The 22663-nt window shown below is 44.3% G+C and overlaps 1 protein-coding gene across 1 annotated transcript in view; it reads left to right on the forward strand.

Moving 5' to 3' along the window:
- PINX1 (PIN2 (TERF1) interacting telomerase inhibitor 1) overlaps positions 1-16331 on the forward strand; it is a 58914-nt gene extending 42583 nt beyond the window's left edge. Inside the window, exon 7 of the mRNA XM_042832623.1 lies at positions 15388-16331. Coding sequence (XP_042688557.1) covers positions 15388-15996 — 609 coding nt within the window. The 3' untranslated portion in view covers positions 15997-16331. The remainder of the gene's footprint in view (positions 1-15387) is intronic.
- Positions 16332-22663: the final 6332 nt, after the last annotated feature.

Here is a 22663-nt window from a genome sequence, read left to right on the forward strand (position 1 = left end):
ATCAACATCTTCTAAGGAGAAGATACAAGTTCATAGAAGCGTAGAATGGCCTGGGTTGAAAAGGACCACAACACTCATCAGTTCCAACCCCCTGCTGTGTACAGGGTCACCAACCAGCAGCCCAGGCTGCCCAGAGCCACATCCAGCCTGGCCTTGAATGCCTGCAGGAATGGGGCATCCACAGCCTCCTTGGGCAACCTGTTCCAGTGCCTCATCACCCTCTGGGGGAAAAACTTCCTCCTCATATCCAACCTAAACCTTCCCTGTCTCAGTTTAAAATCATTCCCCCTTCAAGTTGATCTGGAACTGCTATTCATTTGAAGGATGTAGCTATTAATCCTTCTCTTCTGTGTTTCTCTGCATTCGGTTTCCTTCTATAGGAGGTAAGTGTGAAGGGACCCATCAAATCCCTTTTTTTGTAGGTGGGATCAGCTCTGTATCATTCTGGATTGATGTGTATAAGAAAGCAATGATGTATAAGAAAGCCTGTCTTACGAGAACTCCACAAACTGCACAATTTATGTGCTCAACCAAACATGGGAAGACTTTTCCAACTCTTAAACTGCATCTTTGTTGCTACTATTTAAGATCATTATTATACCAAGGGGAGCAAACGCAGAGGTAATGTTGCTCTTTTCTTCCAACCTTTGACATTAAAGCTTCTCTGGGAATCATAAACCCTAAGTCGTACATTCTTACTTGTAGTCTTGGTTAGTGTTTAATAGCTTCTGGCATACCAAACAGAGAGATGTGGCTGGCATATTTGCAGCTTTTTTCAATCATGAGCCTAAATTGCTAGCTTTCTTAGGGCAACTTCGATGTGGCCAGCCCTTAGTGTGAACCAGAGGAAAGCTCAGACTCTGAATCCATGGCATGGCATCTTAACCACTGCCATGACCCAAAACCAGCAGTATTTTGCTGTGTCTGGCCTTTCCTCTGGACGTATTTTAGGCAGCTAAAACAGTATTAAATGGCTTTTCCAGTTTAGAAAGTGTGTGTGTGCAGGGTGGGGGATGATGCTGTATTGAGTAGAGGCGGCTAGAAAGGAAGCTTGCTGTGGCTTTGAGTTATAAATTTCTGTTGAGTTATTGGGTATGCCTGTGCTGATATAACTCGTTCCTCCTTTTCCCTCCTGGGTCCGAGTGACAAGTCACCCACATCAATAAATTCTATCCAAAGCTCTGCTTTGACATGAACAAGCTATTTCTTTCCAGTACATCCTCTTTGTGCATTTTTGGAGAGGAACCCTTTCCGTTCCTACAGTACAGACAAGACCAAGTAAGACTTGGCTCCCTCCACCACTTATAGTCCTCTAATACCATTCCAGTGGTCTTTCATCTCCCAGACATGCCCATAACCTATCAGAGGATGGACAGCCTTGCTTTCACATTGCTGAAGGAGGGATACGATGGGGCTGGATGTGCAGTGTTTAGCAGTGTGTTGAGTGGGCTTTGCTGCAGAGGGCTCTGCTCCTGAAGTTGTTCTGTTACTACTTTAAAGCTAGCTTGAATACACAGACACAAGAAGTGTAACAAGAATTCCCAGAGCAGCATCCTATGGTGAACTCCTCCTGAACCTCAGCAAGCATATAGATCAAGGTTTGTATTTTTTAACTGCTATAGATGAGCAGAACACATGGGCGAGGCTATTAAAGAGAAGAGAATATGGTCTCTCTCCAGAGAGTTGAATCTGTCCTACTGACTCCAGGCATAACAGGATATACAAATGGTTCTCTTTCACTGCTTTGTTTTAACGTTGATTTGTTTGTAGTCTGCCCAAGATATTAATTGGGATTTTATAAGTATAAAGACAAAGGTGTCTGCCCTGAAGAACTCACTAACGAAAAACACGACTGTACAGTGTTAATGCACAGTCAAATTTTCTGCCTAATGAACCAATCGCTTTGATAAAATCTCTACCTCCTAGTGAATTCTCAGCTTTGATTTTCCCCTCGACTCCCATCTTCTTTTACACCTCACTTTGTTTTCTTTTTCCCTCTGTTTTAAGTTTTGGGGGCAGTTTGCACTCTAATCAACATTTGACGGTGCAGCTCCTGGAAGGGAAGTGAATCACCGCTTTCATTAGGAGCAAACACAGTTGGTCTGGTGTTGCAACTGTATGGATATTAAAGCTCAAAAATTGGAAGACCCTGGCCTGACACAGGATTGTAAGAGGAACAGTGGTGCGTCGTTGGCTTTTAATCCCTTCAACATACTGCGGTCGGTAACAGGTTGCAACATGGATGTTAGTGCCTACATCTGCAATGTAGTTGAACAATTGCTCCTTTTTAGGGATGTGTTGGCTTCTTAGTACCTGCCAATTTGTGTGGATTTTTTTTTTTAATTTAAGAGGTGTTGACTGCTGCAAAAAAGGCCACGTTGATGGTTGCCATCCGTGTTTTACCCTCACCACTTTGATCTGTGTATTACTGCCTCCTTTCCAGAGGTGATTTGCTCTGCAGCAGAGGTGGTAGAACAGACTTTTCATCTTCTCCTGCACAAAATCAGCCAGTTTGTTTAAATTGTTATCAGTGATGCTTTATGCTGCTGTTACTGTTTTCTTGTTTCTCCTTGAGCCTCACTTCCATGTAAAATCCAAACCTACCTGTTGGCACAAACCACATTCTCATGAAGATGGGGTATGCCTGAGAAAACAGCTGAAGGATGGTGTGCACGTGCATTAAGGGTAAGCAGTGCTGGCACATTTTAGTTCATTGCTGTAGGCTTTCAGTGCACAGAACTATCAGTGGCATTAGCAGGCTGGATGAACTGCTGAAATATGTACTGACTTCTAATTTTTATGTTAGCTCATGTTAGGTTATCTTTCACCCTTTTGCTGCCATGTCAACTACCTGCACTGCTCCCTCATTTTCAGCCTGATTTCCAGGAAAATTAAATATATATGATTATTCAGTTCATCTGTTCCCTCCTCCTACAGATTCAGCCATGTTACAGAAGGAGACAGCAGCCTTACAAATGCTACATTCCTACTCCTTGTGAAAATAAATGGTCACATAAAGAGGAAAGACAAATTGTTTTCCCAGCTGGGCTTGACTGTATTATTAGACATCAGAGAATCCACGCAGAGGGAAGCTGTTACGAATGTCGTAACCACAGGAACAGCTTCAATCAGGACTTGCACTTCAGTAGATATGGGGTCATCCAGCCACAAGTTGCAAAGCCACAGAAAGCCTCGTTGCTTTGCTCAGAGCTCCTACCAGAATACTCTTTAAAGTGAAACACATAGCTCGGATCTTGGGGTAGCTGTGACCTCTGTCTGTGCTTGGAATGACTTCTTTAAAAACTCTTGGCTCCTCCCGCAGCTTTTCTTTGGGCATTAAGTGTGGGGTAATGAAGGGAAGGAATAAAACTGAGCTGGCATTGCTGAGTCACCACTGAGCTTTGAGGCTGGCTGACTTGGTGGAGTTCTGGATAGGGGGACCACCCAGCTTCTGCAGGTAGCAGGAGGGATTACAGAGGGCTCTCATAATGAAAGGAGAGCTAGTGGTAGGATGATTGACTGAAAGGAAGTAAATCCCAAGCAGAAAGTAGCTTTTAAGGGTGGATTGTTACAGAGTCTAACTAGGGAAATTAAATCTTTGAAAGCTTCTGCACTTGCTAAATGCTAGGCTGCTCAGGTCTGTTGGGCAGGAATCTTTTTTCCTCCTTTTTCTACATCTTTTCAGTTCTCGGCATAAGGAAGTGAGAATTTTAGGGCTGTCTGGTTGCCATCTGCTTCAGCATGCTCAGGACATCCAGGTGAAGTACTTCGAGTCTTCCAACCAGGATTCGAGATCCTGACCAACATCACATCGCTCTTAACAGCTCTGTGGGATGTGGCTGAGGGGCTGGAGGCAGCTCTTTTTGCCTTTGCATCTCCTCTTATTAGTAGACAGCAGAACATTAGGAACAAATGAGACACTGGGAACAATTGGATCTTTCCTTTAATCTGGCATTTCCTCCCAAATCTTCTCTTCATTTTGCTGCTTGTTCCTGGAGCGGTTTTGTATTAAGCTGTGCTAAGCATCCCATTCCCACTCCTTTTTCAAAGCTCATGTGCCAGGAGACGTTCCAGCTTGGAGCACACACGCTCCCTGCGGGACTGCCTACCTGTTAATTATTTGTATTGTTTTGTACCCACTCATGGCTTTACCCTGCAGGTCCCTTGAGGCACAGGTTTTGTGTTTTGTGTGGTTCACTGGGCAACCACAGAGCACTATGCTTCCCTTCAGGCATTACATGAAGCATTAATAAGAAAATCCTAGGAAATCTATTCGGAATTACAGGAGCAGGGATTTTCTCATTGTCATTTTTAACATTACTGCTAAATCTTTATGCAGCACTATGAAGTTAATCCTTAGCGTAATGAAAGATGTGTGTATATAGTTTTGACCTGAGTTTTATAAGTAATCACCAAAATAGATAGAAGGTAAGGAGGAAGAGCAAAGAAGGGTGTGAAATAAAGGCTGTAGCTTGCAAGGTGCAGAAGTGGGAGGCAAGCAGGAAAAGCAAAGCAGAAGAGCAAAGGTCAGCCATGGAAAGCGAGCCAAAGGAAGTGAAGCCTGATGAGGAATTTGAAGGTGGAGAGTGAGGCTCTTCACTCCCAGAAGAGGAAGGTGATGTAAGCCCAAGAGCAGTCTGGATAGGTACAGATGTGAAATAAAAATAAACTAAATGCTTGCACCTCAAATAGTTGGGAGATAGAGCTGTAGGGCCCATGAGCTCTTGCTGCAGTGAAGCTGAGATAAAGTCATCCATGAGAGTACATCTTTACATCATATGGTTGTGTGTCCATATCAAAGCACAGGACTTGGCTTCTTAGATGGCTAGGATTTTCTTTGGCATTGAAGGAGGCCTTGGTAGTGTGGACACTGTATGTGCTGATCTAAGCTATTCTCTCCTTTAATTGCTTGCCTACATAGGTTAAAATAGATGAGTTGTTCTGTAGGTCGATGGGGTCTAAAGTCTTCACATTTCACAAACTCACCATGAAAATCCCCCGTCTTTGGTACAGGTCACAGCAGACATGCTCTGTCTTGCTCCAGCTATGAGGCTGCATGCTGGCACTTGTAGTTTCCATGGATTACCCATGAAGTAGCATCAACTGCTTCTTGGCAAGCTTTCCACCTGCTTTGTGGCTGAAATAATCTGGCTGTTTACTGTCATGTTCCCCAGAGGGACCATCTTGATGTAGTATTTCAAGACAAGGTCAGCTATTGCTGGAACTAAAAGCAGCATTTCAGAGTATGGTCACCGTTACTGATGTAGTCTAAAAGGAGATGTGAGGAGATTTATTCATCCTCTTTCCTGAAGGCTGTTCTTCCTCTGTACATCTCAAGAGCTGCCTTTATTCTTCCCAATAACAAAGCCAAACTGACTCTTCCTTTTCTTTTTCCTTTTGTTCATCTTTTTTATTTTTTTATTTTTTATTTTTTTTGCTTCCTTCTTTCAGGTTTATAAGAAACCCACATCTATTGATTTCAGCAACTAATAGCCAGACTTCTTTTTCAGTACAAGGGGACAGAGATTGCACTGAAGAGATAATGATGTAATGATCTTTACAACTTCTAGCAAGTGTGCAATACCCATCCTGTGATACCTCAGGTACAGTGCTGGTATACCTCAGGACTGGGATTATTTATATTTATTTATATTTCTTGCTGAAATATAAAGCTTCCCTTGTTAGGACAGCAACGGTCAGTGCCAGTCCCTTCTAGCTGCTGTGGGAAGGAACACCCAGGAGCAAAGGTTGTGTCCTTGTCTCCTCAAGCTGTTTTTCCACAGTAAGTGATGTCACATCTGAAGTTTGTGTTGCATCTTGCTCATGGTTACAGTCATCCTGTCTTTCCTTCCTTTGATACTCTTGTTGCCAAAGTTAATTTAGATCCAAATTATAAGCTTTTCACCTCGAATTCTGAAGCTTATTAACTGTAGGCTGCTGTGTAAATACTTACTACTGGTAACATTAATGAATGTGGAAAAAATAGCAAAGCCTGTAAATCCAAATAAAGTCAGAACATCTTATGTCTTCTTTAAAGCACAGTCTTCACCTTTGCTTTTATGCTGCTTTGGGGTATAATATGTGCCTCCAGGACCTTGGAAGCTAGTGTTGCAAGTGAGTACAGAACAATACAAGTCTCTGCAGAAATGTTGCTCTGATAACTTTGCTTTTTTGGCCTACATTTCTCAGTAGTTATTATTTGTTAATTATGTTATATAGTGCTCACATGTGGGCTAATTGCTTCCCCAGGGAACTTCCAATGAAATGATGGACAGAACAGGGGCAGGATGTTACACATACCAGAAAGTAAAAGGGTAAGGTAGGACACACAGGCAGTATGGATAGTTAAGCCCTTAGGTCTGTGTTTAAAACACAGTACCACTGTGAAGCATGCTGTGGGAGAGTTGGGTTTGTGGGGGGAAAGCATGGGTGCTAATTTGAATTGATCTGAGCAGCTGACTGGTAGGAATTTTTGTGTAAGAAAGAGCCAAAACTAAAGGCAGCAGTGAAGAAAAATGCAAAAATGTATGGGAGAAGACTACAAGGAGGTTGAATAGAGCTTATTTGCAGAAAATCATAGAATCGTAGAATGGCTTGGGCTAGAAGGGATCCCAAGGATCATCAAGTTCCAACCCCCTGCTGCAGGCATGGCCACTAACCTCCAACTTAGACCAGGTTGCCCAGGGCCCCATCCAACTTGGGCTTGGAAAGAGGAGGTGGAATGCAGAGCTGTACCCTGACAGTTCATAGAATCCTAGAATCACAAGGTTGGAAACGACCTGTAAGATCATCTAGTCCATTCTTGACAGCAAGAACAGGATCTGTATGAACTGTAGGGCTGCATGAGTGATGTTCCTTGGAAAAATAAAACCCTTTCCTCACAGCCACTGTTTTCTCCGGTCCTTAATAGATGGGAGAGAAGAAAAAAATGCATGCACATCTGTGGGATTGTATTTCTGATTTCAGCTCTCTTATTCGTGATATTCCTATTCTTTTTCTGCATCTGTCTTTTAGCCTGCCTGCTTTCAGGCAGGAGGGCTTTGCTGGTATTTATGGTCTATGCTGCTCTGAGTCGTAATGTTCTGATTCATTTTCCTGTGCTGCAAATACTTCTTCACACCTGCTTAAAGAAAAGGAACCAAGTCCCGATGAAGGCACGCTTAACAAACAACTGACTAAAAAGTGACACAAGGAGGTATTCTCAGCAGCTCCTCTGCCACTACTTGTGCAGAAAAACAGGAAATATCTGTAATATCTGTACCCTTGCACGAAGGTCTGACTTGATGTTGATACGTGGATCAGCTCTCCAGCATATTGCCCCCCTCAGAGCAAAGAAGCGGAAGAGTTTCAAGTGTGTATGTTCCTTTTGAGAAGCATTTTCTAAGGGGAAGGGGAAAGGATTGAAGGTATGGCCATTTGAACTATCTGCTTTGAAGGCTCGTGGAAAAACTCTGCTTACACACAAGCAGTCCTTTCTGGGTTTGTTATTAGAAAGAGAATAGAAGTTTTGCTTAGATATCATCTTCAGACTTCAGAATATGTTTAGCAGAAGCCAAGCTGGATGCTAACTGTGCTTACTCTTACTACTTTTATTCTCTGGGTGTTTCCAATGATTTTAATGGTATCTTTTCTCTCAGCATCTTAGTCTGCATTTTACATTCTCCTTGCTTGTACCTTTGTTTATATTCACAGTGTGGCTAGCCAAGCCCACTTGTTAGTTCCATCTGTTCCATTCAGACTCTTGTATCTGTGGGGTATAGGAAGGAATCCTTCATTAGGTAATTGAAAAGGGTTTGGTCTTCTGAAACCTGATTAGAAAGGATTAAAAGCAGCTGCCCGTGCCACTTATTACAAAAGGCTAATGAAGAGTGCCTAGGGAATGACATGATAGTAGTAAAACAACCGTGTGAAGAAGTCTTTGATTACTTCTAAGAGTTCCTTACAGTGCTGCTATCTTCTGGATGCCACTTACAATAGCTGCCCTGGCCACTGGCATTGACATTACAGTGTGGCTGTGGGATAAAAAGACCAGACTGTACTGATTTCATTGCAGTCCTGCCCACTCCTTCAAAATCCTCTATCTGAGAGTGTATATGGGCATGTTGCAGAACAGACAAAAATTGCAATGTATCTATTCACTGCTAAGTGTCATAGCTGCATAACACAGGGAAATGGGAAAGCAACATCCTTGCGCATCTGTGTTGCCTCTTTCAAGGATCTCAGAGCACTTTATAAACACTTAATGAAACTTGTAGCTCTGCTGCAAGTTCCACATAGGTGCTAAGGCATGTTTGGAGACATTCAAGGCCAAGCTGTGGCTCTAGGCAGCCTGGTCTGGTGGTTGACACCCCTGCACATAGCAGGGGGTTGAAACTAAATGATCATTGTGGTCCCTTTTAACCCAGGCCATTCTATGATTCTGTGATTCTGTACTTAGCCTTTTTTTGGTAGCCTGGGCCGTAGCACATAACTTGTCTGTGGTTTTGCATCAGCTCTGTTTATAGCTGGGAAGAGAACTTGGGAAACGTGACCTTCCCAGTGCTGTGCTTGTTCTTCTGGACCGAGCTTCCTCTGTTGTTCAAGGTGAGAACAGAACAGTTAGAATTGATTGAGATGCTTCTGGGAAGATGAAGTCACTGTGTTTGGATCTCTGTACCGTGCCAGCAGAGAGATCCTAAGGGAAATCTCTTCCTTTAGTTTTGTTTATATTCAGTCTAACACACAGATGTAATTTGCAAGGAAATGCAAAGGAAGAGAGGTTTTGCTGGCCTCAGCAGTGTAGCTAGAGTGAAATGAGATGTCACAAGGATATCTAAGTGTCTCTCTTTCAAGAAACAAAAAGGATTTTTCTGCTCTGCGGTGTGCTGACTTCTTTTTAACTCTTTCCCCGCCTGCCTTCCACCCTTCTTGTGTGTCACCTCCAAGCCCATCGCAGGCTGTGTTCTGCCCATGGACTTCACACACTGTGGTTCTTTGCTGAGACGTAAATGAAAGCTTTTTTTCCTGAAAAGTGTGAGAACAGTAGGAGGAAGTGGGTGCTCTCTGCACAACACGGTGTCAGGGCTCTCGAGCTGACGTTGGAAGTCCAGGTGTTGTAACTGCCAGCATTGTGACTGCTAGTGCTGTACGAATGACCAGGATCTGATAATGACAGCTGGAATGAATCCCCATGGCTATCATTGTAATCAAGTCCCTGGCCAAAATTTAATCCCTTGCACTTTTGCAACCCTGTTGCTTCCTCTTACGCTGTTGTTCTCAGGCTGAAGGCAAAACCTGGCTGAGTGTTACAGCTTCTTGGATGGCTCCTGTTTCAGTGATGGAAACAGGCTGGAATCCAGTACGTTGTACAGGCAGTAGAAGTGCATTGTTGATATGACAAGCAAGTGGCATTTTGGATGCCAAGAGATGGCGTTCAGTGAGTGAAATAGCAGCTTTCTGTTTCAGTGATAGTAAAGCGTGAGTTATACAAAGAAATGCAAACGCTGAAATTGGCCACTTGCTGAGGTAGAGGGTGAACCTGCAGCAAAACATGTAATAGAATAATAAAAATAGAATTACAAGAAGGTCTGGGAGAATTTGGATGCTATCAGAACGGAAACACATCACCACTGAGTTCAATATTGAAATAAAAAATGGAGTCAGCAGATGCAGCACAAGTGTACTTGAACACCAAGCACCTCTGGATTTATGTAGTAGATTGCAGTGATTGCTGCTATGTGATGATAAAAACAGGTATCTGGGAGCATTGAGGAGCCTCTGCCCTTGGAGGTTCTCACAACTCAGATGGAAGCAGCCACAGCTGCCCTGTTCTTTGTTGGCCGTTGGCTTGAGGTCACTTCCAACCAGTGATTCTAAGAACAACCCCAAAATTGTTCTGAGCATGTGCTACAAAATTCCTTACCCTTAGTTGCAGCAAGAGCAGTCTGCCTGCTCATTCCTTGTGGATGCAGGCAGTTGTAGCAAGCATGGATCCTAATGCCTCAGAAAAAACAGGTTTTCTTAAAAGGGTTTTTCCTTGTCTCTTTTTTTCATTAGTTGCTTCCTAACCTCACTCCTTGTCTTTACTGATTAACAGGCAGAATTGATGGTTCGTGTGAAGTACAGTAGTTAATATCCAACTGAAAGATCTCCACTGGTTTCCCTGTCCTCTAGCACGGAATTTGTTTTAATGGAGCTGAAGAGGAGAGTTTTTCTGAACAGAAGTCCACTGAAGAAGTGCTGTCATGCTGTGTGGCCCAGACAGCTGTTAGACTTGTAGGACTTACATTTTGTTTCCCATAGGGTAGATACCTTGCTTTATTGGCACTCAGTATAAGAAGTATGATTGCAAGAAATCAAATTACATCTCCTTTGTTGTTGTATTTTTAATTATTATTCTTCTTATGGTATTAGAGGACTATAAAATGCTTCTAGAGCCCAGATAGCCTATATTCCATTCTGTAGAACCATAGAATACCCCCATTTGGAAGGGACCCACAAGGATCATTGAGTCCAACCCCCAGCTCCACGCAATGCCACCCAAACCCTGTGGCTGAGAGTGGTGCATCAACTCCAGCAGCTTGGGGCCAAACTAGGATTAACTCCACCTAATGCTTTCCTGCTAGTTTTCAGAGTTGCTTTTGGTGGTTGAGGCTCCTGGTGATTGAGGTTTCATGTATATACTGACAGCTTCATCCTGCTAGCAAAAATCTGTGGTTTATATCTTGTCACTTGTCTTCTCCATCGTAAGCACAGGGGAAATTCTCCCCTTTTCTTGGCAGCAGCTCTTCCTGTATTAGAAACCTGGTATCATTGGCTCTTCCTAAGATGCTGTCTGTAGTATACCAGTCTTAATCATGTGAACTGAAAAAGTGGGAGCCTCCTGGGTACCCATTCTTACGCCAGAATCGACTTCAGAACTGATGGTTCATGGCCTTATTTATGCATGCATTTGTTTTAATCCTGCTTAAACTCATCATGCTGCAAGTCTTTGTTCACTCTCTTGCCTGTTTGATCCCAATCCAAATGTTTGTGCTTATACTTAATTTTAAGTTGTCAGCTCCTTAAAGCAAGACTGTCATCCTTCATGTCTGCAGAACTGCAGAGTGATTCTCTGTTAATAATCTGCCGTGCTTCCCTGCATTACAGCTAGACTGGGTTGGAAAGATACAGGGATGCCCTGGGTTGTTGTTGCCTATCAAGTTCTGCACGCTGCATGGGGGTCCTACCAGCACTGAGGAGCTGGAAGAGCAGGAATAGAGCTGGATTAAATTAATCGTGTTGGTATGGTTTCTCAACAAGAAAGTAATTAATCACTGTGATTCACTCAGGCTGTGGAGTGGGGGTGGCAGTGTAAAGCCATGGAGCGTCATGTGATCGCCTTGCATCTCAGGCTGGAGCTTTAGCTTCTGCTTCCTTCATCTACCCATTTTCTGTAACTTAAGCGAGAATCTACTGAAATTACAGTTTAGCTGTATTCTGCCTTTATTCTTGGCTCTTCTGCACTTTTCCTTTTTGTGTCATTTTTGTCAATTTGGGCTAACAAAATGACTTGTGAAGTAGTGCACCCTCATTTGCAAACAAGGAAGCAAAGGCATGTGAAATCTCTTGACTCCAGTAATTGTAGTTCGTATCTGGCAGATCTTAGACTGTGTAGTAGATAATTTTTTTTTTCAATTCACCTATTTTAAGCTTTAAGTGCTAAGAAATGCCTGCAATCTGAAGAGGAGGAACGTTTTGTTGAATCAGTCCACGCTGCAGCCTGCTCCTGGTGTGTGTGTACTGGCACCCTGCTCTGCTCCAGTTTGCTTTTTATGTTGTTGGATTTTTGGGTGTTAATTCTTCAGCCCAAGATCTCAAAACTCCAAATATGTTTGGCTTTGAAGCTCATCTGATTTCACGAGGTATCTGCAGACCATTCTATTGCTGCCCAACTTTCTTCTCCTTGTGATGTGAATCCTTTTCAGCATGTAATTTGCCATCATGCCATATTTTTTCCTTCCCTAAATAGCTATGGCTGAAAGATGCTCTGAGAGTACAGTGCCTGGGACATGCAGTCCTGATCCTGCACGAATCAAGAGAGCCAGGATTTCACTCCACAAGTTTGGTGTGCTAGCTTAATGATTAAATCAGCACTGTGTGTATAAAGTGAAGAAAGCAGGCAGAAAAAAACCAACCCTGCTAGTACTTAAAGTGCTTTATTTTCCATACGTTCAACCAATTGCATAAACAGATGATGTTTACTGGGGACTTCTGGCTATAATTGACCCTCATCTTTTCCTGTGCACTTCCCAGCCTCTCCTCGAATTTTCCTATTGTTTCCTCTTAATCACTCCACACTTAACACTGTTTTAAGCAGTGCTTTGCTGCTGCTTGGGACCATCCTACCAACTCCCTGCAGACTGCTGTTCCCAACTCCTCAGCCTGATTTTGTTGGCAGTTGAAGGACACAAAGCTCTTCCAAAGCCTGCAGGCCTCCCAGCAGCTACAGCAGAATTGCTCTTTTCCTTTTACATGTCCTTCAGTCTTTGGAGCAGGAATCTTCCCTCTCTTCTCTCGTACAGTTGCTCGTAGGAGGTTGCAGAAATGCAGTATTCATTTAAGTGCATCTTATTTTTGGAATTGCATAAGCTGCAACTCTTCTATCGAGAGGTGGGAGAAGAGCCATGTTTAGAGTTCCAGCAGTGCTCCCATGGCTACTTGGGCAGGAAGGGGAGCACTGCTGGCATGTAACAGCCCTTGTGGATGATTTATGGCTTTACACAAGCTTTTCCTAAACAGAGAGGTTTTCTAGAGTTGGCACCTCCTCGTTTGTCTCCATGCCCTGTTAGTTCTGTGTTCGGTGACCCGTGGTTATTAAAATTCTTATCAATAAAGGAGTTTCTGAGCAAGGTTCTGATTTTCTGTGATCATGCGTACCTACTGAACTGAGCTTAACCAAAGCAATGCTATTCTTTTTTTTTTCTTTTTTTTTTTTTAATATGCCTAATGTATCTTATAAAAAGAAATGTGTGGAGTTCAAGTAATATTTGCCTTCAATTACAGTAATTAAGTTGTCAGGACTCAAAGTCACCAAGGGAATGAGAAAATCCTTTCCTGGTTGGCCAGGGAATAATTGGTGTTCTGGTGGCCAGTGCATTTCACATCTTGGGGTGGGGAGGGAAACGTTCTGGCTGGCAGAAGAAAACCTGGGAGACTTTGTCATTTTGCAGTGCAAGATGTCAAAATCCTTCTGTGGGTAGAAGGGAAAGGGAAAGAAAGTGACCTGGTTCACTTTGCTTTAGCAGGGCATCTATTTTTTGATCTGCGTTGGGGCTGGGATGTGTATCGTTAAATAAGACAGTGACTACAAGTGTAGCCTGGTCCACTGATTCTGTGGATTGTGTCTTGTCAAGCTTCTGCTGCAGCTCTATTTATGCTCTATGCACGCTGTATTTATGTGTGTAGTTACCTTATGTGTGTAGCTACATGTGCTTTTTTCCTTGATGTGAAACAGCTCTTTGTGGACTTCTTCATAAACTTACCTGATGGCACTCCTGCAAGAAAAGTAAATCGTTTTGATAAGTGTCCACACAAACATTACTGGAATCTCAAGTGTGGCGTTGCTTTCGTTCCACTGGAATAGCTCTCTTGAAAGCCAACGTATGAGGAAATCGCTGCTCGTAATGCATCACTAATGACACAGAGTTGTGCATTCCTGCTCGTGTGAGTAAAGGTTATGGATGTATAAAGAGTCAGACCTGCAAAAACCTTACTTACAAACCCTCACCAAACGCGTGTCAGCTTGCAGGTGAAGCTCTGAAGAGAAGCAGATGGCAGATCTGCACCATCATGCGATAGCTATAAAGCGCTGTGATAAGTGCTTTCATTTCTCCCTGTTAGCTGCTGGCCTTCACCCCGTGCACTGGTATATGCACTGTGAAATACACCTGCTCTGATTGGCTTGCATTTTATATCAGTCCGTGTACAGGATGCGTGGGTAGAATGGGTGCTCCCATCTGTATGTGCATTTATGAATGGAAAAAACAGTGTAGTATCTCAGTCAGTGCAAAATGTGGGGTTTTCTAAAGGTGATCTGTGGCTTTTGCAGAGAAGAAGGCCATGCCACAAAGGGTCAGTTCTGAGTGCTTGGGTATCGATGAGGCTCCAGGGAGACCTCATTGTGGCCTTCCAGTATTTGAAGGGAGCGTATAAGCAGGAGGGGGAACGGCTGTTTGTGAGGGTGGATGGTGACAGGACAAGGGGAATGGTTTGAAACTGAGACGGGGGAGGTTTAGGCTGGATATGAGGAGGAAGTTTTTCCCCCAGAGGGTGGTGAGGCACTGGAACAGGTTGCCCAAGGAGGCTGTGGATGCCCCATCCCTGCAGGCATTCAAGGCCAGGCTGGATGTGGCTCTGGGCAGCCTGGGCTGCTGGTTGGCGACCTGCACACAGCAGGGGGTTGGAACTGGATGAGCATTGATGAGCATTGATGAGCATTGATGAGCATTCTATGACTCTGTGATTCATTCTATGATTCTATGATCCATGTCAACAGGTCTGCATTTCATCTGCTTTTTTAGCATGTTTGTTTTGCAAGTCAGAGATAACAAGTTATGTATTTCATCTTTTCATCTTGTTGTGTTTGTTGCTTTTTCAGAGTCAGTTCTCCTCGTGCCACACATAACATCCAGCTCAATGGCTGTAGTTTGCTTTTTGTTTTATGTTTATTTGCAAGGCACGAGGTTCTTTTTATAGCTGCTCACCTGCAGCTAGAGTTCAGTAGCTATTTATTTTGTGTATGCAAAAGCCTTGTAAGATCTAACCTGCAATGTTGTTTTTGCCATCTGATAACATATGATCAAATGGAGCATGTTTAAATAACAACGTCTAGGACACAATGACAGTAAACCAGCTACGAAACAAACATTTCTAAAGATCAGATAAGATGGAAGAGGTGCATCAGTGCTGGATTACTCTGTACATCATAAGTTGTTGCACTTCGCTATAGGAGGTACCCTGGGGCATGGGGTTTCCTTTATGCCACAGGCTAACTGGTCATACTGCATTGTTTTTTATGTTATTCTGTATCTTGGAGAGACATGAGACAAAGTGAGTGTAACACACGGTGTGTGACAGTGTTATATGTAACCTGCATGAGTTGCATAGGAGTAGGTAAACAGTAAGAAAACAAAAACAACAGAAATTCATATCCCCTTCCCTACCTGATGGTCAGAGAATCATAGAGTAGTTGGAAGGGACCCATGAGGATCATCGAGTCCAACTTGTGGCCAAACAGCCTCACTTCTGCCAAAGGCTGCCATTAATTTTCAAAGCAGCACATGGTTTTAAGTGCTTCTCGTTTTTCAACTTTGTTTAAGGCCACTTTGTTTCTCTTTCTCACTCCTGCTCCTCCTTGTTCCCCTGCAGGACGAGGCTACTGATGCTGAGTCTCAGGAAGAGAAGCACAGAGGCTCCTGGCTCTCTGAGTCTACAGACAGTGCCAATATTGTGAAGAGTGTTCTCACTGTCCAAGAATATTTTGCCAAGCGCATGGCAAAACTGAAAGGATCCCAGAATGAAGCAGAAACAAAGTTGGATGGTTTGGATGGTTGCTGCCCTACAGCAGAAGCTACCTTGGAGCTTTCAGAAGGACTGAAAACTAAAGCCAAGAAGAAAAAGAAGAAGCAGAAGAGAGATGAGGCAGAGAGTACAGAGCACTGTGAGAAGCCACGAGGGAAAAAGTGTAAGATAAGTAGCTTGAATGGGAAGGAACTGGATGCTCCTTTAAATGAATGTCACTCGAGGAAAAAGAAAAGGAAACATAAAGGGCAGCATGATGGGGAAAGCATTAGTTGCGATGAAAATATGGGTGATGGAGAAATGTATATGGGAGTATCTGATGGGGAAGATCCCAGCGTTGAGGACTCTGAGGCAATGCAAAAGAAACACCGTAAGAAGAAGCACAAAAAGCAAAAAGAGGAGGAAGAGGAGTGCACTGAAGGGATGCAGAGAAAGAAAAAGAAGCGCTGCAAGTAGGTTTAACTGTCTGTGAGTCAAACTGAGACTGTGAGGTGACTTGAACTTTATCGTGCTGGATGAGGAGCCTACATAAGCACCAGCCAGCCATCAAGTTGTAATTAAGTCCTGAGTACACCTGAGCTCTTCATCCTACCAAAACCACAGATTGTGTTTAAATATAGCTCTTACAAGGGGGCTGAGAACACTGTGACAGGCCAGCATGAGCTTCAGTGCCATTTTAAATGTATCCATGTATGGGGCCAAGAACTGCATGGCTACAAATCATAGAATCACAGAATGGCTTGGATTGGGAGGAACCTCGAAGATCATGAAGCTCCAACCCCTGCCACATGCAGGGCCACCATCCTCCCCATTTAATACCAGACCAGGCTGCCCAGCGCCCCATCCAACCTGGCCTCCATCATCTCCAGGGGCATCCACAGCCTCTCTGGGCAGCTGTTCCAGCACCTCACCACTCTTGGCTACAAAGCAAGACTTGATAAAAAAGACAAACCTAAGGTTCACCTTTGAGGTGATGTAGGAGCTCTGTTTTTACACAGGCAGAACCTGTACCTCCTTCAGCCCAGATTCACGCTGGTGTGACTCCATTTCAGGCAACAGTAAGCAAAGTCAGGGCTGGTTTTAACCACTGCACTTAGGACAGTGGTAAATGGCCACCTGCTGTTTCACACTGACTGACATCCTACTACTGCCTTTATTAGTAAAGCCACCATTGTTTTCATTTCTGAAAGCTCAACTCCTAGGAACAGAATGGGTTTTGCAAAACTGGATGTATTTTTTTCACTGATTTTTGCAAAGTTATGTGTAATTTTTTCATTGATCTCCGTTTACATACAAAATGAATGTTGTTTCTTCCCAAAATACTTGAGTCCAATTAAAGGATTATGCTTAAGTGTCAGTACTAAAGAATGAAATAAAATTACTCCCTTCGTTCCCTATCCAGTAGTTAGCTATTGTCAAGTAATATTAACTTTGAATCAGAGCTACAGGAGCTGTGCCTTTATGATCCATATCTAAATCTTTGGTTCCCTGGCAATATTCATGGTGCTCCCAATGATGCACCTACCATTCAAAGATGTGTTGGCTGAGCAAAGTTTTGTATGAAATTAGGAGATCAAATAGATTTTATCTGCAGTAGTATTGCATTTAGGCGTTGAAACCTTGCAGTTTACATTTATAACCAAATGAGAGCCTGTTCCTCATTGTAAACCTGGAAAGCAGTAATGAGGAGCTGAATGTGGTTTGAAAAACATTGAGAAGACGCAGATGTAATATGAAAGAATTTCCTTCAGCTGCTTTTATTGTCCATCGGGGGAAATGCAGCCCACAACACGTGGCCCACATGGCTTCGGTTGTTTTAGTTGCAGCTGAACTGGGCTTCTCACTCTGTAAGCTGTGTTGGTTTGCAAGTGCACCTATCTTGCCCCGAGGACACTCTCATTCATTGCAGCAAGATGTGCAGTACTGGCAGGAAGAGCAAGCTGCTTTTCCCTGTGCTCCCTGCCGGGGTGCTGGTTTTTAACCCTTATGGCATTTGCTTTTCAGCACTATGCAGATATTAGCCAGCACGATGCCGCTGTGCTGAGCTTGTCCCCTGCCTTCCTTCAACGACAGCTCCCATGAACACCATCAGATTGCTACACTTGGGACGTGAAAAAAAATGATCTTCTCAATGGGAGAAGCACCAAAATAATGTTTCACATTGTATTGAAGCATCTCTGTGTTAAAGCAGCTCTTCTAGTTCCTTTCTCACTATGAGTTGGAGGGTTTTTTTTGTCAGTAGGAGCCCCGCCATGTTTCCCATAATGCTGTTTTTAACTCCTAAGGAGCTCAACCTTGTGGTCTCTTTGGAATTTTAAGTTTAAAAGTTGCTAGTAAATGAATAGGGTTTCCTTCTCCCAGTACTGCTGGGTTTGTTTGCTTGTTCTATTAATCTTCCACGAGTTTCTTCGTGCTAATTCCTACGGAAAGCATTTGGCCAGATTCCAGTGTTACTTACAGAAAGAACAAAAAAAGGAATAAATCTTTAAATTTATGGTGCTACTGCTGTTAAGCACAGTCTGCCTATGATTTCAGTCTGCCTCAGATTGAAATACGGGCTACAAACGGAAGATTCTCTGTTTGTACAACAAATGGGAATTTCACTTTTTCCTGGGAAATGGGGGATTTTATTTTAATGTGCCTTGGGCAGAACATGGGTGGCGGGGGAAAAAAAGTCTTTCCCGACACACTCAAATCTGAGAGAAGTGACTCACGTTGCTGCACTTCTCTTTGTATGTTAGTGATCCACCAACTGCATCACGCAACCGAAAGCTCTTCATGCCAGATCGTAGAATCACAGAACGGCCTGGGTTGCAAAGGCCCACAGTGCTCATCCAGTTCCAACCCCCTGCTGTGTGCAGGTCACCAACCAGCAGCCCAGGCTGCCCAGAGCCACATCCAGCAGTGGTGCCTTCCCACATCCAGATGGTGCCTTGTGAAGTGGATGACCAACGCCGCCACTTGTTTCAAAGTAATAAATAATTGCTTTTGTTTATAGTGGGCTGTGAGTTCAGCTTTAACCAAACAGCTTGGCAAGAAAGTCGTTTTAGAAAGCGTAAGAGTTACATCATTACTTGGGTGGTGGAATTAGCAGTGTGTTGAGCACAAAGAAATGATTTGGGTTTATTCCCACAAAAGCTGGACTTGTAAATAGCGGTGTCTTCTGTTATATGTCATACCCACACATTGCAGCACGAATTTAACGCACCTCCAAGTGAAGTTACCCAGAAGCCAAGCAAAATGAGTGCCACAGTCTGCTTTTGCTTCCAGATTGAGAGTGATGCACACACGGCAGTGATGCTACATCATTTTCAGTCTTTAACTAAATAGTTTTCCGTGTTGGTGATCCCAGGTCAGCAGAGTCATAGAAGAAAATGACACTTTGTCGTGAGTTCCTTGTGGATATGGAGTTGTTCCTCACTTTGAGCTGTGAAATGAGTTATTGGTGCAAAGCCTGCTCCATGGCAAGCTACATGAATTGCAGTTGCAACTCTGTGAACGGCAATACGCTAACTTTTGTGTTTGTAATCGCCTGGAAAGTAGAAACCACTCCAAGTACTTTGTTACCAAACCAAACCAAAGTCTGCTCGAGCTGCAGCTGGACACAGGGTTTGGTTGGATGGTATCTGCTTCAGTGAGGCACCAGTACAGGTTGCACAGAGAGGCAGTGGTGCCCCATCCCTGCAGACAGCCAAGGTCAGGCTGGATGGGCTCTGAGCACTGATGGAGCTGTGGGTGTCCCTGCTCAGTGCAGGGAGTGGGACAGATGGACTTTAAAGGTCCCTTCCAACTCAAACCATTCTATGATTCTGCTGCTCTGGAGATGCAGGATTGGTATGAGCACCACTCCTCCAATTTCTATCCAGGAACTGATTGTTGGCTCTATTAAGCACAAGTTTCAAAACAAAAATTAGGATTTAGAACTTCATATCCCTATGTCTATGTGAATTTCAGCTGAGATGCAGCTGCTTTGTGAAATGTGGGAAATGCACTCAGGGACCCATTCCGTTCAGCATCTTGTTAAATTAATGCAGTTTTCCTTTAAGGAAGAGACAGTGCTCATTCCAGTGCTCATTTCTTTCAAATAAGCAGCTCTTGGCAAAATTAGCTGAATGCACCAATGTAATTAACCAATTTCTCTTGTTTAAACACACAAGACTGAAATTCTTCAAGCACGTACCTTCAAAAGGCACCATTTACGTCACGAAACCTCCAGACCTGCCAGCACCGAGGGGAGGAAGGAAGCTGCAAGAAGAGAGGAAAACCACACAAAGTCACTGGAAACACTGCATAGCATCGTGCCAGCCTTAGAAAAAGACCTGACAGCAACGTGTCCTCCAACAGCGTGAGGATTGCTCGCATCTGTCTAGCTCCTGGGCACGGGGGTTTGCTATGGGGCTGTGAATCTCAGCCACAGCATTTGCAGAGTGGTTGGATGGCAGTAAGGGCCAGCTTGTCCATGGCTGCGTGGCTGGCAATGTGGTCATGGCAATTCAACTCAAAAGGCTGCTGCTGATGTCTCTTGACCAGGCTTCCACAAGCCCTCTTTTAGCAGAGGGAAAGATCCTTCACTTCACCATCACACCTTATTGGTGCCGTCGCTTCATGGCAGTGCGTGCATTTGTTGAGGGTGTAGGTGGGATGGCAGTAGACACTCAGCCTTCCCACCAATGTCCCATGATGTGTTGTTGCCATGTGACAGATGGCAGCAGAAGGGCAGTCTGACATGGAAGTGCACTTTGTATTGGTCTTAATTTCCATGGAAATAAATAGGAGGCGTTACTTTCAGAGCAAGCCCATGTATATGCAGACCAAGACAATTCCTCTGCACTCAGTGCAGCCCAGGTGAGCCAGAAGGCCGGGCAGCCATCAATAAGGGTGTTGTCCCTCTGCTTATACCTGGGATAAGCAAACTTGTCTTTCTGTAAGCAAACTTTTGGTGGTGTGGGGCTGGTAAATATGATGAAAAGAAAAAGGGAAAAAAAAAAATAGAAAAGGGTTGTGGTTGCAGCAGTGGGAAAATTGTCCCGATGCCAAAGTGAAACTCCATTTCTCAGCAAGTCAGAACTTAAATTCTGCTTCTGAGTCACTCTGGGTTTTGTGTTGGATTTTTCCCCCCTCCCCCGTTTTGATCAGTTTTAAAAGGTAAGGCGGTTCTGCTGCCCGCTTCAAACCAACCCAAATGTGCTTTAGGACGTTCAAGCTGCATTTCAGAGATGGTGCTGGTGGAAATACTGATCACTGTGTGCTGAAACGTTCACATTTTACATCTTTCTCTGCAAAGGGAGCTCTGTGGCATCTCCCAGCACCCGCACAGTGCCTGGATGGGAAGGAGGCTGGGGGCAAAGCAGCCTCTGCACAACCCCCCGTGGGGAGGAGGGCTCTGTCTGTAATTAAGGAAGATGCGAATATGGAGCTAATTCAGGATTTGTGCTTCCTCACACGTTTTCCTTCTCTCCAAGGTGGGGGGTGGGCAGGTTGCTTCATGAAAAGGGAATCTCCTGTTGGGGTTAAAACACCAAAAGGGGAGATCGAAGAGAGCGGTTATGGCCTCGGCCGTGGGGATTCTCTGTGCCACCCCATGGGAGCTGCTGCCACCGTTCCCCAGGACGTGGGGAGAACAAAGCTTCCTTTCCCCGCTTTGTCTGCTGGCTCTGATTTAGCTTGGCAATTTCCCTGCTATCAAATCCCTGTGAGAGCTCCTGCCTCTTCCCGTGCCCCAGATACAGGTGAGCGTCGCGCTGCAATCCGGGAGGTAAGCAGAAAAATAAAGTCCAGGGGAGCTTTCCCCGACTGACTGCTGCTAATGACCCGGTGCTGTCGCAGGGAAGAGGTGGCATTTTCACATGGCCTGGCTGCCTTTATGTAACGCGGCGCTGCCTACGGGACAGGTTTAACCTGCATTTTCAGTAGGGCGCAGAATGAAACCCATCTTACTAATGCAATCAGAATGCCAGGTGCGAAAGGAGAAGGGGGGGGGAAAATAAGAAAAGTGCTTCTTATTGGTCCGAGAGCCTCCGTGGATTTTTTCCTTTCCTCTCGTCCTGGAATTGCAATGCAGGACGGCCTCAGCCACCTTGTGCCAATGGATTCCGATGGGATCCATCCATTCCTTTCCTTTTCCCTGGACAGGATTTATTGCAGCACTGCTGTGAAAAAGATCTCCTTGTCCCCAGGGCCTTGAGTGTAGAGCTGGTGGTGCTATCATAATGACTGTATCCAGGCCTCGTGCATCCCAAGAGCTTAAAATAATGCTGAGCAGCGTAACGTGTTCAAAAGAAAAACAGCCTGAGTTTCAGTGTGTTTTAACTCCTACCAAGGGGAAGCCTAAAAAAGATGATGTGGAGGGTTTTCTCCCTCAGTTTTCCAAGAGGATGGAGAGTTTGGTCTTTGGGTCTTTGTTGGGTTTTTGCTCTTTGAGTCTTTGCTCATTGGGTTTTTGCTCTTTGGGTTTTTATTCTTTGGGTCTTTGCTCACTGGGTTTTTGCTCTTAGGGTCTTCAGTCTTTGGGTTTTTATTCTTTGGGTCTTTGCTTGGGTCTTTGCTCTTTGGGTGTTTATTCTTTGTGTTTTTGCTCATTGGATTGTTTTCTCTTTGTGTCTTTGCTCTCGGCATTTTGTTATTTTGGTCTTTGCTCACTGGGTTTTTTGCTTTTTGGGTTTTTGCTCACTGGGTCTTTGCCCTTCAGGTTTTTATTCTTTGGGTCTTTGCTCTGGGTTTTTGCTCATTGGGTTTTTACTCTTCGGGTCTTTCCTCATTGAGTCTTTGCTCATTGGGTCTTTGCTCTTCAGGTCTTTGCAACAAGTCCCAGCCCTGCGTAGCCAACCACTGGAAGATGTGGTCCCTATGGAAAACTGTATGGAAAAAAAAGGGGAGTAGAGAGACGTGGACCAGTGCAGCATTTTGTGGTGGAGTCATCATCTCTGGGGGTGTTAAGCAACATGGAGATGTGACAGTGAGGGATGCGGTTAGTGGGCATGGTGGGTATGGGTTGATGGTTGGACCTGAAGGTCTTGGAGGTCTTTTCCAACCTCAGTGATTCTAGGATTCTATCATTCCCCACTGCAAAACACACAAGAGTGGGTTGAGGGCTCAGCAGCCCCCGTCCCTGCTCAGTCCCAGC

The sequence above is a fragment of the Centrocercus urophasianus genome, unplaced genomic scaffold (genome assembly GCF_019232065.1).
Source record: "Centrocercus urophasianus isolate 14NV4802_14NV808 unplaced genomic scaffold, USGS_Curo_1.0 seq_39, whole genome shotgun sequence".
Classification (NCBI taxonomy): Eukaryota; Metazoa; Chordata; class Aves; order Galliformes; family Phasianidae; genus Centrocercus; species Centrocercus urophasianus.